Source organism: Mobula birostris, chromosome 1, assembly GCF_030028105.1.
Source record: "Mobula birostris isolate sMobBir1 chromosome 1, sMobBir1.hap1, whole genome shotgun sequence".
Taxonomy (NCBI): domain Eukaryota; kingdom Metazoa; phylum Chordata; class Chondrichthyes; order Myliobatiformes; family Myliobatidae; genus Mobula; species Mobula birostris.
In genome coordinates this window covers 105,485,822-105,499,333 of record NC_092370.1, presented here as the reverse complement: position 1 = coordinate 105,499,333, position 13,512 = coordinate 105,485,822, and the positions used below count along the sequence as shown (strand labels likewise).

At 41.0% G+C, this 13,512-nt stretch overlaps 1 protein-coding gene across 1 annotated transcript in view; it reads left to right on the top strand.

Moving 5' to 3' along the window:
- Positions 1–7,337, top strand: part of tg (thyroglobulin) — a 360,953-nt gene extending 353,616 nt beyond the window's left edge. The window contains exon 50 of the mRNA XM_072246581.1: positions 7,155–7,337. Within this exon, the coding sequence (XP_072102682.1) occupies positions 7,155–7,255 (101 nt within the window). The 3' untranslated portion in view covers positions 7,256–7,337. The remainder of the gene's footprint in view (positions 1–7,154) is intronic.
- The last annotated feature ends 6,175 nt before the right edge of the window (positions 7,338–13,512 follow it).

Below are 13,512 nucleotides of genomic sequence, written 5' to 3'. Positions count from 1 at the left end.
TGTGTTGTTAAATCAAAGCCCAGTCTTTGTATCCCATGATTATTACTGTCTCCTTCCAATCTTATAATTATCCTCTCCTGCTTCCAGCACAGTGCCAATGCGATTCAGAATGACAGTATGTAAAGAACTCTTCTAGCATCATTCTTGTTGGTGTGGTCTTCACAGTTCTCTCATTTTATCTGATAGGTTGCTTTTCTGCCAACAATTCTAATTTTCTCAGTTATCCTGAATGAGGTCAGGAACTCACAAAAGTGAAGCTGTATTCATCCATTTTGCTGCCTTGCAGTTTTTTCCATTTGAAACATTATTGGTCACCTCTCACTTGCTTCCACACCGCAACAAATTCACATGAAGTTGCATTTGCTTTCAAATGAAACCAAATGAAACTGATCATACAGTTAAGGAAGTCCATTCTACCAGCCAGTAAAATTGATCATTATTTGAATGTATTGAGAGCTACAAATGCCAAAAATTTGTTTATCGCTTCTGAATAGGGAATGGGAATGTCTGTCCTGTGTTAACTTTGCTCCCATGTGTGTGTGATGTGTGAATTCATAATGTATGAGGCCAGAAGCAGTCTCAATCAGGAAGCCAAATACGTTTATAAAGCCTACTCTCCTTTGAGTGTTAGAACTCATTCATTTTGATGAGTTCTAACACTCACAAAATAGGTTGTTATTTAAGGAATCAATAATGGCAGGAAAGGAAGGGAGAGTTGAAAATATCCTGCTTAAAATGTAGGAAGTTAGGATACTCATTTAATCTATGCAGTTATTTAGTAGATGAAATGAATCAGAGTAAAACACAATTCTTGCGCTAAACTCACATCTTCAGAAAGACTGCATCTATTCAATTCCCCCACACATCCTGTTAAAAAAATGTACCACATGTTCTCATTGAGGATTCTTACGGAAGTCAGATTACAAAAGATCTAGAATATTTAAGGAGCAAACAGTTGCCTTTTGTTCACTCTGGGCTGTTTGGATGTATATTTAGAAACCAAAAGAATAATCATTCTCAAATTTTCAGAGGCTTTACTGTTCTGGCAAAAGACGGATGGATCAGATTGCTCCTTCTCCTTCCCACCTTTCCTCATACCAGACTTCCCTTTCCTTTCTCGTCTTTGATTCATGCTGTGAGATATTTCAATGTGCCAAACTTTCATATACAAGTGCAGAATGTGAATATCAATAGGCTATTCCAACAAGCTTCATCATAGGCATCTGCTAGTCTTGTGAGACCATGGATTTGCGCCTTGGAAGGTTTTTCCAGGGCGCAGGCCTGGGCAAGGTTGTATGGAAGACCAGCAGTTGCCCATGATGCAAGTCTCCCCTCTCCACGCCACCGATGTTGTCCAAGGGAAGGGCACTAGGGCCGATACAGTGTGGCATCGGTGTCATCACAGAGCAATGTGTAGATAAGTGCCTTGCTCAAGGACACAACACGCTGCCTCAGCTGAGGCTCGAACTAGCGATCTTCAGATCACTAGACTGACGCCTTCACCACTTGGCCATGCGCCAACACTCAAATAAGCTAGGCATCACCCTAACCCAATCATATCTCACTCAATTCTCTCAAAAGACAACTCTATTCTTGCCTAATTCATACATCTACAAAGATGGGAACAGAAATTTCAAAGGGAGACTGTTCTACAATAAATATATAAGATACTTTGTTGGCCTAATCCATGTAGAGTTGATGCTCATAGGACATAATCCTCGCTAATCCAGGCAATATCCTGTTGACGTTCTTCTTATAATACATTGACCAGCACAGCACACAATGCTCCAAACACAGCCTAACCATAAGTTTATACAACTGCATAACAACTTCCTGACACATGTACTCATTTGCCTTCATTGGCTGGGGAATTATGTCTTCTTTGCCATCCTATCAATCTATGTTCCACTTTCAGAGAACAGTGGACTTGAACCCTAAAACTCCTCAATGATGTTAAGGGTCCTGTCACGTACTATCTACTTTTTCCTTACATTTGATGTAAAAAGTGCAACTCCTCACATTTGCTCAGATTAAATTTTCCTCAACCATTTCTCCAATTTATCTAAATCCTGCTCTATGAAAAGCCAACTTTGAATTCATATCAGGGAGCAAGTGGTTAACTTTGAAGCAAATCCCTATTGAAGATAGTGGAAGAATTTACCACTGTTTTGTTCAACTTAATGTAAAACAACTAGGAAAAAGTACTGTGCCATCAGCCTCCGAGAAATTTTAGATATGACCTCCAGTAAGAGTAGTAAGCCTGACAAGCAATGGCTGTCCATGAACTACTAGTTCACAAGTATTTCCACCACATCCTGTATTCTGTTTCTGCTATAGAAGTTTACTCCATTTTTGGAGAAACAAGAGACTGCAGGTGCTGGAACCAGGAGGAACAGAAACTGGGGGATCTCAATGGACCAGGCAGCATCTATGGAGAGAAATGGATGTTCAATATTCCTGATGTAGACCATTTATCTGGAAGTCCAATCATCTACCACATCTTACATTCCTATAGAACATAAAATAATAAAGCAATACAGTTCAGAAACAGGCCCTTTGGGCTACAATCTATGTGCCAACATTGATACCAATGCAAACTAACCCCATCTGCCTACATACAAGATAAGGTCATAAGACCAGATGATATAAAAGCAGAATTAGGCCATTTGGCCCATCATGTCTGATCCAATTTTCCTCAGTCCCAATTTCCTGCCTTTTCCCCGTACCTACTCATGCTCTGACCAGTCAGGAGTCTATCAACTGGTATTACCATATAATCTATATCTCTCCCTCCTCTGTCTGTTAATGTGTGTCTAAATGCCTCTTAAGTGTTGTTTCCACCATCTACCCTGGCACCTGCCAATCACTACTTAAACAAACATGCTCACAAATCTCCTTCAAACCTGCCCTCTGTCACCTTAAACCTATGGCCTCTATATGCAATTTCCATCCTGGAAAAAAAAAACTTGGACTGTCTACCCTCACTATGGCTCTCATAAATTTTATACACTCCGATCAAATGGCTCCTCATCTTTTGAAGCTCCAGATAAAGCAATCTAGGTTCATCTAATCTCTCCATGTAGCAAATTTCCTAATCCAGGCAACCTCCTGGTGAACCTCTTCTGTACCCTCTCCAAAGTATCAACATTCTTCCTATAGTATATTGATCTGAAATGCACACAATATGCCAAGTGTAAAAGTTCTATTTCCTGACTTCTATATGCAGCATCCTGACTGATGAAGACAAGGATATCATATGCTTTTTTTGGCCCCTGATCTACTTATGTTGTCACTTTCTGGAAGCTATGGTGTCGGACCACAAGACCCATCTGTACTTCAGTGCTTCTAAGGGCCCTGCTATTTACTGCATACTTTCCTCACACAGAGTGCAGCAACTTATATTTGCCCACATTGAACTCCATCTGCCAATTCTCAAATGGTATTGCCAACTGGACTCTGTTCTGCTGAATCCTTCCTCACTATTCAAACTCCTTCAATTTTTGTGTTCTCTGCAAATTCACTAATCAGCCAGCCCAAGTTTAATCCAAATCATTTAAAAGCAAGCAATGACCCCTGCAGAACATCACTGGTCACAGATATTAGTCTGAATAACAATCCTCCACTATGCCCATGCCAATTTTGAATCCAGTCTAATATGTCTCCATGAGTCCCATGTGCTTAATCTTCTGGATCAGCCTATGATGAGGGATTTATCGATGCTTTACTGAAGTTCATGTATACACATCCACTGTCCTGCCCTCATCACTCCTCTTCATCATCTCTACAAAACCACAAAGTTTGCAAAACATGAGCTCCCCTACACAAAGCTATGTTAATTATTCTAAATGTTTATGTTTTTCCTGACGCAAGTAGATCCTATCTCTGACTATGGTCTCCAATAATTTCCTCAAAGTTCACTAGCTTATAATTTCCTGTTATGTTTTCACTGATTTGAAAGTAACTTGGGCCAATATTCAGGCCAAAATTTTTTTACAGATTTTGCATATAGATTGTCAAGTCAAAAGGAAAGAAATCTCAAATTTAGCTTTGTGAAAAATTCTGATTCTGATTATGGAAGCTATTTCAGTGGGTGAAGAGTCATGGAAGAGTGAACACAACTCCTTAAGCTTTAAGGGAGCTATAAATCAGGATAAGTATGGACCTTGTGGGGAAGTATTAAATTGGAGCAGGGCAAATTATGGGAGCATTACGCAGGAACTAAGGAGAGTTAATCTGGAAGAGCTGTTTTTGTGCAAGTCCACATCTGAGATGTGGAGGGCATTTGAAGATCAATGTTCCAGTAAGAAGAAAGGACAAGGATGGCAAGGTAAAAGAACCTTGGATGTCAGGAGAGGTGATGAACTTAGTCAAGATATGTTAAGCTTAGAAAGCTAGAATCAAATAGAAGCCTTGAGGATTATAAAGAAAGAAAGAAAAGATCCAAAGAAGGGAATTAAAAAAGCTAGGAGGGGTCATAAGAAGTCCTTTCAAGAAGGATTAAAGAGAATCCCAAGGCATTCTATACATACATCAGGAACAAGAGAGGGTAACTAGGGAAGAGGATAGGACCACTCAAGGATAAAAGGGGAACATTTACTTAGATGTGGAGGATGTGCATGAGATCCTTCATGAGTACTTACAACAAATATTTACTAATGAGAAGGATGTAGAGAATAGGAAAATCAGTGCTGAGCATTTTGATATATTGGGGCATTTCAAGGTAGAGGAGGAGGCAGTGGTGTGTCTCTTAAAAAACATTGAGGTGGATTATCCCAAGGCCTGATGGGATATACCCAGGTTATTGAGACCAACAAAAACAAAAAAGGGAGAGATTGCTGGGGCATTGATCAATATCTTTGTGTCCGTTCTAGCCTCAAGCAAGGTCCCAGAGGATTGGAAAATAGCTAATGTTGTTCTATTATTCAAGAAGGGAGTGATGGTTAATCCTGAAAACTATAAACCAGCGAGTCTCATGTCAGTGGTAGGGAAGTTACTGGAGAAAATTCTTAGGGATAGAGCTTTTAGAAATCCATGGCCTAATTAGGGCGAGCCAGCATGACTTTGTATAGGGCAAGTCGTGTCTTACTAACCTGATAGTTTTATTCCACCCCCCCCCCCACAAGGTGATGCGGATGATTGATGAAGGTAGCTGTGCATGTTATCCACGTGGATTTTAGTAAGGTATTTGACAAGATCCCTCATGGGAGGCTCATCCAGTAGATTAAGATGCAAGGGGTCCATTGTGATTGGCCATTTGGATTCAGAACAGGCACGTCTATAGAAAATAGAGTGTACCGGCTGAAGGGACTTATTCTAGGTGGAGGTCTGTCATTTGTGGTTTTCCACGGGGCTCTGTACTGGGACATCAGCTGTCTGTGATGTATAAAAATTACATGGATGAAAATATAGAAAGGTGGGTAAGTAAGTCTGCAGATGATAGGAAGATTGGTGGTGTTGTGGATAGTGTAGAAAACTGGCAAAGAATCCAATAGGAGATGGATCAGTTGTAGGTATGGATGGAGAAATGGCAGGTGGAGTTTAACCCAGCCAAATGCAAAGTGTTGCACCTTGGTAGGTCAAAGAGGAAGTACAATATTAAGGGTAAGATTTTGAACAATGTTGCTGAGTAGAGGGAACTTGAGATCCAAATTCATAGCTCCCTGAAAGTGGCTGCACAGGTTGATAGGGTGGTTAAGAAGGTACATAGCATGCCTACCTTTATTAATTGAGGCTTTGAATTCAAAAGTCTGGGAGTTATATTAAACAGAAGATAGTCTACAGACACTGGAAATTTTGAGCAACACATACAAAACGCTGGAGGAACTCAGCAGCTCAGGCAGCATTTATGGAAAAGAATAAACAGTTTCTCCTTCAGGCTGAGACATTTCATCAGGTCTGCCTGACCTGCTGACTTCCTCCAGGAAGTAACGTTACAGCTTTATAGAACTCAAGTTAGGCCGCATCTGGAATATTTTCATCCTATTATCAGAAGGGTCGAGGCTTTGGAGGGGCTACAGAAGAGATTTATCAAGGATGTTGCCTGGATTAGAGGGTATATACCATAACAAGAGATTGGACAAATCTGCTTTCATTTTCTCTGGAACGGTGGAAGCTGAAGGGAGAACTGGTGGAGGTTTATAAGATTTTGAGAGGCATAGAGTTGACAGACTATCCTTTTTCCCCAGCATTGAATTGTCTAGTACCAAAGGACATGTATTTAAGGTGAGAGGGAATAAGCCTGGAATGCACGGCCCGGTGTGGTGGTAGAAGCAGAAACAGACACTTTTAAGATGCATTTTGATAGATACGTGAATGTGAGAAAAATGGAAGGATACAGACGTTGTGTAGGCAGAAAAGATTAGTTTAGTTAGCCATTTGATTACTGATTTAATTGGTTCAGCACAACATTGAGGGCTGACGGGCCTGTTCCTACACTACTCTTCTATGTTCTAGGTTCTGTATCCTCAAGCCAGTTGCTGATAAAAAGTTTGCTGGAAAATTGTAGTTCACAAGGAGTTATTTATGCAGCGATTTCCTTCAGTAGATTATAGTTAGTGAGACAGAATCTGTGACATGCAAGTTTAAAGCTGGATTGTGAAAGGAATAAACTCAAGGTCTAAATGGCCTTTTCTCATTCATTATCTGGAACTAAGTATGTGATGAGGGGGTCAGGGTATTTGTTTCTCCTGGGATCAATAAGAAATTATGGACACATTTTTGTGTGTATATGTGCCCCTCCAATGGGGACAGGTTCAAATTCCAGCTCACACCTCTTATAGGAAGTACTTTGTGAAGATGGTTTTAAAAAAAAAACACATAATTGCTTCATTAATATTATTTGATTTTCACTATGAATAATTGATGCTTGTAAAAGGAGGAAAGAAAAGTTTGGATTTAGTTAAGAGGTGTCATTGTGGGATGCTATCTGACTGGAATGAATAAATTGCAATACTGGCAGCTGTGTACACACGTGCCATACTACTTACAATGATTTTCACATGTTCCATTTTTAATATTAACCAGTGTTTTCTATCACTGTTGTCAGTTAGAATTTTTAATCTTACCCAATCTAAATTTTATACAAACTTAGACTATTATCCATGTTATGCCACCTGCATTGTGCCTAAGACTTTCATCCACATTTTGTATTTCAGGTGATGTCTCTGAGAATAAGACAAGCATAGTTCAACATGAGCCTGTATTCCCACCACCAATCACACAAAGCCAACCACTGCAAGGAGAAGCTTATCAATAATGTATAATGTTTGAAGTCTTCAGTGACAAACACATTCTTTCTGATTAACCTTGGAAGAAAATTAATACAACACGAGAGAATAGAAAATAATGAAATAAAATAATCAATAAAAATGTTATTCCTGTGTGGTTCCTTTGCCTAACCATCAGCATTATTCTAACATACATTATGTTATCAAGAGAAAAATCCACAACTGACTGGTATAGAAGTCATAATTTCCTTAATTATTTTGTAAAATGTGTATATTTCAAACAAGAGAAAAATCTATAGATGCTAGAAATCCAAGCAACACACACAAAATACTGAAGGGTTTCATCCAGGAATATGGACTATACTCTTTTCCATTGATGCTGCCTGGCCTGCTGAGATCCTCCAACATTTTGTGTGTAATAATTGTTAATATATTTTATTGTTGTTCAGTTGATAGCTAAAACCAAGTGAATTCAACAGTTGTGAACAGATAAGAACAGACTCTGAATTGTTTGAAGTCTGAAAAGCAGCTTTCCAATACATGTTGTATTTATGGATAGGAAGAAATTAAAAGACTTAAAATACTCAGCAGGTGGAGCAGCATCGGCAGAGGAGAGAAACAGGGGACACTTTGCACATCAAAGTGGCTCTTAATTAGATTTGCAAATTATTGGAAGTGAAGCACGTTTTAAATAGCTAAAAAAAACAGGAAGACACAACAACAACTAAAGGAAAGGTCAGTGAGTCGGTGAAGAACAACAGGAATTCTGCAGATGCTGGAAATTCAAGCAACACACATCAAAGTTGCTGGTGAACGCAGCAGGCCAGGCAGCATCTGTAGGAAGAGGTGCAGTCGACGTTTCAGGCCGAGACCCTTCGTCAGGACTAACTGAAGGAAGAGTGAGTAAGGGATTTGAAAGTTGGAGGGGGAGGTTGAGTCAGTGAAGATGAGGGTTCATGGAATATAGTAAGCCATTTTGGAAGAAATAGAATTAGATTGCTTTTTGACCTAAAGGAGGTTTTTGGGTCCCCAGCTTGCAGGAAGGGAGTGAGTAAAATGTAAGGTTTTGCATCTCTTGTAATTTCATTACAAATGGCACAAACAGTGAGGGTGGTGTTAGTTAAAAGACATTGGTTGACTTCCATGTAGATAGGACAACATAAATAAAATCAGAAACTGCAGAAAGCACAAGAGGAAAAAAAACCCTGAAAATCCATCCATCTACATCGTGTCCGATACTGAAAATATCTGGTAATGTGCACTCTGACAAACACTCCTAACAGGAGACACAGAGTCAAGGCAAATTCCAATACCAAGAAACCACCTGATTCTCAAAAAAAGTTAAGGCGGTGAAATAATGCCCAAGGTAACAGAGAGTTGAGTGACTTCCCTGCTGCAACTGTGAGCAGAAACTTGTGAGGTAAGGCTAGACACTGTTTCAGTCACTTGGAATGATCCAGGAACAAGAAAGTTGAGACACAAAGTGCTTCGACCTCCACAGAAAGAGCAGCTAGGCACAAGTGTGTGGAGGAGTATATTCCCACAGAATATTGGTAAATAAGTGTATATATTATTGTTACCCGCACCAAGGTACAGTGAAAATCTTCTCTTGCTTATACAGATCAATCTATTACAACAGTGCATTGAGATAATACAAGGTAAAACAAAAACAGAGTGCAGAATAAAGTGTTCCAATTACAGAGAAAGTGTTGTGCAGGTTGACACCAAGGTGCAAGGACACAACAAGGTAGATAATGAGGTCAAGAGTCCATCTCTTCATATTAGAGAACTGTTTGGTAGACTCATAACAAAGGGATAGAAATGGCCTGGTGATATGTACTTTCAGGCTTTTATATATTCTGCTTGATGGGAGTGGGCAGAAAAGAGAACATCCAGAATGGGTGGATTCTTCAATCATGCTGGATACTTTACTGAGGCAATGAGAAGTGTACCCAGAGTTCACTGAGGAAAGAATGGTTTCTGTGATGTACTGAGCTGCGTCCACAACTCTGCAGTTTCTTGGGGTCAAAGGCAGATCCATAGTCATAACAAGTTGTATTGTATCCAGATAGAATGCTTTCTATAGCACATCAATAAAAATATCACATATTTCAGTGATAACAGCCTTGTAAAACCTGAGCAACCATGCATTCTTTGTCAGACACGTCTGGATAAGATGTGACGTCTTGGAAGACTCTGAAAGAAGACTCCTTGCTACTTGTCATTTCTTTACCCCTTTCCAAGCTCCCCAACACAAGCTGAATGACCAGACATGGATAACTGTTTTTTTGTTCTTTTCTTATACAGTCTGACCTATTGTGCATCCCCCACAGCCTTCTGTTTAACTTCATATTACAAAGAGGACTCATCTGGTTTTAACTGCCCTTAAACTTCCACCTGAGGTCATTCTGTCTCACCCTATCCCAGATACTGCAGATGCTGGAATCTGCAGCAACTAGGAACCTGCCTTTGGAATTGAAGTTCAAGTTCATTGTCATCTGACTATCCATATATACAACCAAATGAAACAGCATTCCTCTGGACCACAGTGTACCCACAATACATACTGTATAATCACACACAGCAGAGAAAAGCAAAATATTACCACAAATAATTTAATGAAATATAATTCAAAATGCATGTGAGGTGCAGCACAGCTAAACGGTAAACAACTCGCTGTCCGAGTGACGAGACCTCAGTGGAGGCAGGATATTCATTAGCCTCACAGACCAAGGGAAGCAGCTGTTACCCAGTCTGGCAGTCCTAGCCCTGATGCTCCTGTACCTCCTTCCTGATGATAGAGGGTCAGATTGTGAGATGGGTGAGAGGGATCCTCAATGTTTTGAGCCCTTCATATACGACACTCCCAATAAATGTCACAAATGGGGGGGGGGGGGGGGAGAGAGAGAAGAGAGGTGGAGGGAGGGAGAACGCTATGATCCTCTTGACAGTTTTTACTATCCTCTGTAGGGTCTTACAATCTGATGCCATGCAGCCTGCATACCACACCACACAACGATGCAGCCAGACAGAACTCCCTCCATGGCGCCCCTGTAGAAAGTTGCTAGAATGGGGTCAGAGAGCCTTGCAAGCCTCAGTCTCCTCAGAAAATGTAGACGCTGCTGTGCCTTCTTGACTAGTAAGGAAGTGTTATGAATCCATGTTAGATTGTCCATTATGAACACACGAAGGAACTTTGTGCCCTTCACTCTCTCCATGGCAGAACCATTGGTGTGCCATGGAGTGTTTGACCTACGACTTCCTAAAATTCACAATCATCTCTTTTGTCTTCTCCACGTTGAGAATCATGTTGTTATTTATAGCAACAGCATATAAGCTCTTAAAGATATTTCAAGATAGCACCTCTTGCACTAGATGGTCTACACTACCTCTGGACAGACATCCAGCTTTAGGGTTAGGGTTAGGGTTAAGTTAGGCATTGTTAAGTGTACTGCAGGATTTCAGAGTTACGTTGTTCCCTGTAGAAAGAGGCACTTCCTGGCAATTAACCTAACCCTGCTTTCTCAGAACTTGAACTTCAGATTCTTAGCCTTCCCAGCACTTACTCGAGGCAGCTTGTAGCACACATGCAATCATCGTAGAAAAATTGTCAGATAAATCATCCATAATTCAATGTTAGGTGAAACAAATTAGTTCTTGATGCTGTGACGTGGAAACTAACCCTAGTGATCCTTCTCCGTATCATTCCCAAGCCTCCATGTGAGCAAACCAAAACCAGGCACATGGTTTCAGCAGTGACCAATGTCTTACTGTAACTAAATCCTCCGTTCACTTCCTTACTCACAAACACAATCCAGCCAGAGTCTTCTCTTCCTCAGAGCAAATAATCCCAGACACTATAATTCCACATCCTCCGTGCAAACCATCACACAAATCAACTTCCTTTCCATTGACGCCATCCACGGTTTCCAGCTACTTTGCAGTCAGTGTAATCAAGGATCCTTCACATCCCAGCTGCTTCCTTTACCTTTGGGCAAATGATGCAAAAGCCCAAGATCATGAACTACCAGACTCAGTAACAATTTCTAATCAGACCCTTGAATTGACCTCTCGTATGCTAAAGAATGAACTCGTGATCTCTTGGGCTGCCAATCTAACTCATCGTAGGCCTTGCACTTTATTTTTCTACTTGCACTGTATGTTCTGTGTAACTAGAACACTTCTGCATATTCTGCATTTTGTTTTCTTCCTGCTACCTCAATGTAATTACATCTTTCCAGATCCTGAAACATGTGACAATAAACCAATAAGCAAATCTCATGCTCTTTAGAGTTTGAAAGCTTCACTTCCTCAGAATGAACAATCCCACCTCTTCAAATGCTGGGACACGAGGAAATTTGCAGATGCTGGAAGTTCAAGCAACACACGCAAAATGCTGGTGGAACGCAGGCCAGGTAGCATCCATAGGAAGAAGCAGTCAACGTTTCTGGCAGAGACCCTTCGTCAGGACTAACTGAAAGAAAAGATAGTAAGAGATTTGAAAGTGGGAGGGGGAGGTGGAACTCCGAAATGATAGGAGAGGGAGGGATAGAGCTAAGAGCTGGAAAGTTGATTGGCAAAAGGGATACGAGGCTGGAGAAGGGAAAGGATCATGGGACAGGAGGCCTAGGAAGGAAAAAAAGGGGAGGGGAGCGCCAGAGGAAGATGGAGAGGAGGCAAGGAGTAATTGTGAGTGGGGGGGGGGAGGGAGGGAGAAAAAAAAGAGGGAGGGAGAAAAAAAAGGAGGGAGAAAAAAAAGGAGGGAGAAAAAAAAGGAGGGAGAAAAAAAAGAGGGAGGGAGAAAAAAAAGAGGGAGGGAGAAAAAAAAGAGGGAGGGAGAAAAAAAAGAGGGAGGGAGAAAAAATAGAGGGAGGGAGAAAAAATAGAGGGAGGGAGAAAAATAGAGGGAGGGAGAAAAATAGAGGGAGGGAGAAAAATAGAGGGAGGGAGAAAAATAGAGGGAGGGAGAAAAAAAGAGGGAGGGAGAAAAAAAGAGGGAGGGAGAAAAAAAGAGGGAGGGAGAAAAAAAGAGGGAGGGAGAAAAAAAAGAGGGAGGGAGAAAAAAGAGGGAGGGAGAAAAAAGAGGGAGGGAGAAAAAAGAGGGAGGGAGAAAAAAAGAGGGAGGGAGAAAAAAAGAGGGAGGGAGAAAAAAAGAGGGAGGGAGAAAAAAGAGGGAGGGAGAAAAAAGAGGGAGGGAGAAAAAAAGAGGGAGGGAGAAAAAAAGAGGGAGGGAGAAAAAAAGAGGGAGGGAGAAAAAAAGAGGGAGGGAGAAAAAAAAGAGGGAGGGAGAAAAAAAAGAGGGAGGGAGAAAAAAAAGAGGGAGGGAGAAAAAAAAGAGGGAGGGAGAAAAAAAAGAGGGAGGGAGAAAAAAAAGAGGGAGGGAGTAGCCTCCAACCTGATGGTGTTATCCCCTGGGATCAAGTATGACTCTGACTATGATTACTCCTCTAACTTCTGTTAGTGCCCCTCCTCCCATTCTTACCCCATTCTGCATTTATTTATTTTTTATTTTTTTCCTCTCTCTCTGTCCCTCTCACAATTACTCCTTGCCTGCTCTCCATCTTCCTCTGGCACTCCACTCCCCGTTTCTTTCTCCCTAGGCCTACCGTCCCATGGTCCTCTCCCTTCTCCAGCCTTGTATCCCTTTTGCCAATCAACTTTCCAGCTCTTAGCTCCATCCCTCCCCCTCCTGTCTTCTCTTATCATTTCGGATTTCCCCCTCCCACTCTCAAGTCTCTTACTATCTCTTCTTTCAGTTAGTCCCGACAAAGGGTCTTGGCCTGAAACGTCGACTGTGCTTCTTCAAATTCTTATAGCTCAGTTTTGCTGATCTTGGTAACAGTTCAGTTTACTGTTCCTCTCTGTGCATCTGCCACATCTCTAGAACCACATGATGTAGCCGCAAGTGCAGAGGGAAAAAAAAAAATTACACATTCTTCTCCTGCCTTCTGTTTTGTTATGTTCTTATGTAGATGTTTCATTTGGAAATTGTTAGACTTGAAACTTCAAACTAAAGCTGTAATAATACATCACTTCATTTTTTCCCCTGTGTATTTTCTTTTTCTCTGCCTCCATGACTGGAGATTTTGATTAATATCCAACACCTGGACAAATAACCATTATTTATGTGTCAATGCTGCCAGTAAACACAAATTTTCCGATGCAGGGTTTATCATAGACACGTTGAGGGGAGTTAGGGTATCTGCAGGAACACAGTAACTCCACCTGAATAACCACCAGAGTTAACATGCAGAATGTCAGGCTTGGACGACATAACCTTAAGGAG